Raw genomic sequence first — 3245 nt, 5'->3', positions numbered from 1 at the left:
TAATCCTAATGAATCATTAAGGTGAACTAACCCTAATGAATCATTAAGGTGAAACACTCTGTGAATCATTAAGGTGAACTAACCCTAATGAATCATTAAGGTGAACTAACTCCTAATGAATCATTAAGGTGAACTAACTCCTAATGAATCATTAAGGTGAACTAACCTCTAATGAATCATTAATGATAACTAACCTCTAATGAATCATTAAGGTTAACTACTCCTAATGAATCATTAAGGTGAACTAACTCCTAATGAATCATTAAGGTGAACTAACTCCTAATGAATCATTAAGGTGAACTAACTCCTAATGAATCATTAAGTGAACTAACTCTAATGAATCATTAAGGTGAACTAACTCCTAATGAATCATTAAGGTGAACTAACCTCTAATGAATCATTAAGGTGAACTAACCTCTAATGAATCATTAAGGTGAACTAACTCCTAATGAATCATTAAGGTGAACTAACTCCTAATGAATCATTAAGGTGAACTAACTCTAATGAATCATTAAGGTGAACTAACCTCTAATGAATCATTAAGGTGAACTAACTCCTAATGAATCATTAAGGTGAACTAATCCTAATGAATCATTAAGGTGAACTAACCCTCTAATGAATCATTAAGGTGAACTAACTCCTAATGAATCATTAAGGTGAACTAACCTCTAATGAATCATTAAGGTGAACTAACTCCTAATGAATCATTAAGGTGACTAACCTCTAATGAATCATTAAGGTGAACTAACTCCTAATGAATCATTAAGGTGAACTAACTCCTAATGAATCATTAAGGTGAACTAACCTCTAATGAATCATTAAGGTGAACTAACAAACCTCTAATGAATCATTAAGGTGAACTAACTCCTAATGAATCATTAAGGTGAACTAACCTCTAATGAATCATTAAGGTGAACTAACTCCTAATGAATCTTAAGGTGAACTAACTCCTAATGAATCATTAAGGTGAACTAACCTCTAATGAATCATTAAGGTGAACTAACCTCTAATGAATCATTAAGGTGAACTAACCTCTAATGTAATCATTAAGGTGAACTAAACTCTAATGAATCATTAAGGTGAACTAACTCCTAATGAATCATTAAGGTGAACTAACCTCTAATGAATCATTAAGGTGAACTAACTCCTAATGAATCATTACGGTGAACTAACCTCTAATGAATCATTAAGGTGAACTACCTCTAATGAATCATTAAGGTGAACTAACCTCTAATGAATCATTAAGGTGAACTAAACTCCTAATGAATCATTACGGTGAACTAACCTCTAATGAATCATTAAGGTGAAACTAACTCCTAATGAATCATTAAGGTGAACTAACCTCTAATGAATCATTAAGGTGAACTAACTCCTAATGAATCATTAAGGTGAACTAACCTCTAATGAATCATTAAGGTGAACTAACTCCTAATGAATCATTAAGGTGAACTAGCTCCTAATGAATCATTAAGGTGAACTAACTCCTAATGAATCATTAAGGTGAACTAACTCCTAATGAATCATTAAGGTGAACTAACCTCTAATGAATCATTAAGGTGAACTAACCTCTAATGAATCATTAAGGTGAACTAACTCCTAATGAATCATTAAGGTGAAACTAACTCCTAATGAATCATTAAGGTGAACTAACTCCTAATGAATCATTAAGGTGAACTAACCTCTAATGAATCATTAAGGTGAACTAACTCCTAATGAATCATTAAGGTGAACTAACCTCTAATGAATCATTAAGGTGAACTAACTCCTAATGAATCATTAAGGTGAACTAACCTCTAATGAATCATTAAGGTGAACTAACCTCTAATGAATCATTAAGGTGAACTAACTCCTAATGAATCATTAAGGTGAACTAACCTCTAATGAATCATTAAGGTGAACTAACCTCTAATGAATCATTAAGGTGAACTAACTCCTAATGAATCATTAAGGTGAACTAACTCCTAATGAATCATTAAGGTGAACTAACCTCTAATGAATCATAAGGTGAACTAACCTCTAATGAATCATTAAGGTGAACTAACTCCTAATGAATCATTAAGGTGAACTAACTCCTAATGAATCATTAAGGTGAACTAACCTCTAATGAATCATTAAGGTGAACTAAACTCCTAATGAATCATTAAGGTGAACTAACCTCTAATGAATCATTAAGGTGAACTAACCTCTAATGAATCATTAAGGGTGAACTAACCTCTAATGAATCATTAAGGTGAACTAACCTCTAATGAATCATTAAGGTGAACTAACTCTTAATGATTCATTAGGTGAACTAACTCCTAATGAATCATTAAGGGTGAACTAACCTCTAATGAATCATTAAGGTGAACTAACCTCTAATGAATCCTCCTCCATCAGGACTTTGCCGACACCGCACAGCTTCTCTCGCGGTCCAACGTGGACCAGCATGCATTGCAGGCCTTCGCCCGCGAGGCCGCAGACTTCTCGACCAATCAGCAGCTGCCGTCCCTGGAGTTCTCCTTAAACCAAAACAACCAACCAGACGTCGCCTTGTTCGACTTCACCTGCATCTCTGCAGCCGAACACGCCGCTGTCATCAGAGAGCGCCACGGACACCAGCTGCTGGTCTCACTGGTGGGGGACAGTCTGCTGGAGGTGAGACAGGTGGGGGACAGGCTGCTGGAGGTGAGACAGGTGGGGGACAGGCTGCTGGAGGTGAGACAGGTGGGGGACAGGCTGCTGGAGGTGAGACAGGTGGGGGACAGGCTGCTGGAGGTGAGACAGGTGGGGCAACAGTCTGCTGGAGGTGAGACAGATGGGGGGACAGTCTGCTGGAGGTGAGACAGGTGGGGGACAGGCTGCTGGAGGTGAGACAGGTGGGGCACAGTCTGCTGGAGGTGAGACAGATGGGGGACAGTCTGCTGGAGGTGAGACAGGTGGGGGGACAGGCTGCTGGAGGTGAGACAGGTGGGGGAGGTGAGACAGGCTGCTGGTCTCACTGGTGGGGGACAGTCTGCTGGAGGTGAGACAGGTGGGGGACAGGCTGCTGGAGGTGAGACAGGTGGGGGACAGGCTGCTGGAGGTGAGACAGGTGGGGCACAGTCTGCTGGAGGTGAGACAGATGGGGGACAGTCTGCTGGAGGTGAGACAGATGGGGGACAGTCTGCTGGAGGTGAGACAGGTGGGGGACAGGCTGCTGGAGGTGAGACAGATGGGGGACAGTCTGCTGGAGGTGAGACAGGTGGGGGACAGGCTGCTGGAGGTGA

General features: G+C 40.5%; 1 protein-coding gene across 1 annotated transcript in view; it reads left to right on the top strand.

Moving 5' to 3' along the window:
* Positions 1 to 2376: 2376 nt before the first annotated feature.
* LOC117470940 (protein-methionine sulfoxide oxidase mical3a-like) overlaps positions 2377 to 3245 on the top strand; it is a gene marked incomplete at its 5' end in the record, with an annotated part of 21235 nt that continues 20366 nt past the window's right edge. The window contains one exon of the mRNA XM_034115757.1: positions 2377 to 2634. Coding sequence (XP_033971648.1) covers positions 2377 to 2634 — 258 coding nt within the window. The remainder of the gene's footprint in view (positions 2635 to 3245) is intronic.

This window comes from Trematomus bernacchii, unplaced genomic scaffold (genome assembly GCF_902827165.1).
Source record: "Trematomus bernacchii unplaced genomic scaffold, fTreBer1.1, whole genome shotgun sequence".
Lineage (NCBI taxonomy): Eukaryota > Metazoa > Chordata > Actinopteri > Perciformes > Nototheniidae > Trematomus > Trematomus bernacchii.
This window is presented reverse-complemented; position numbering and strand designations above follow the sequence as displayed.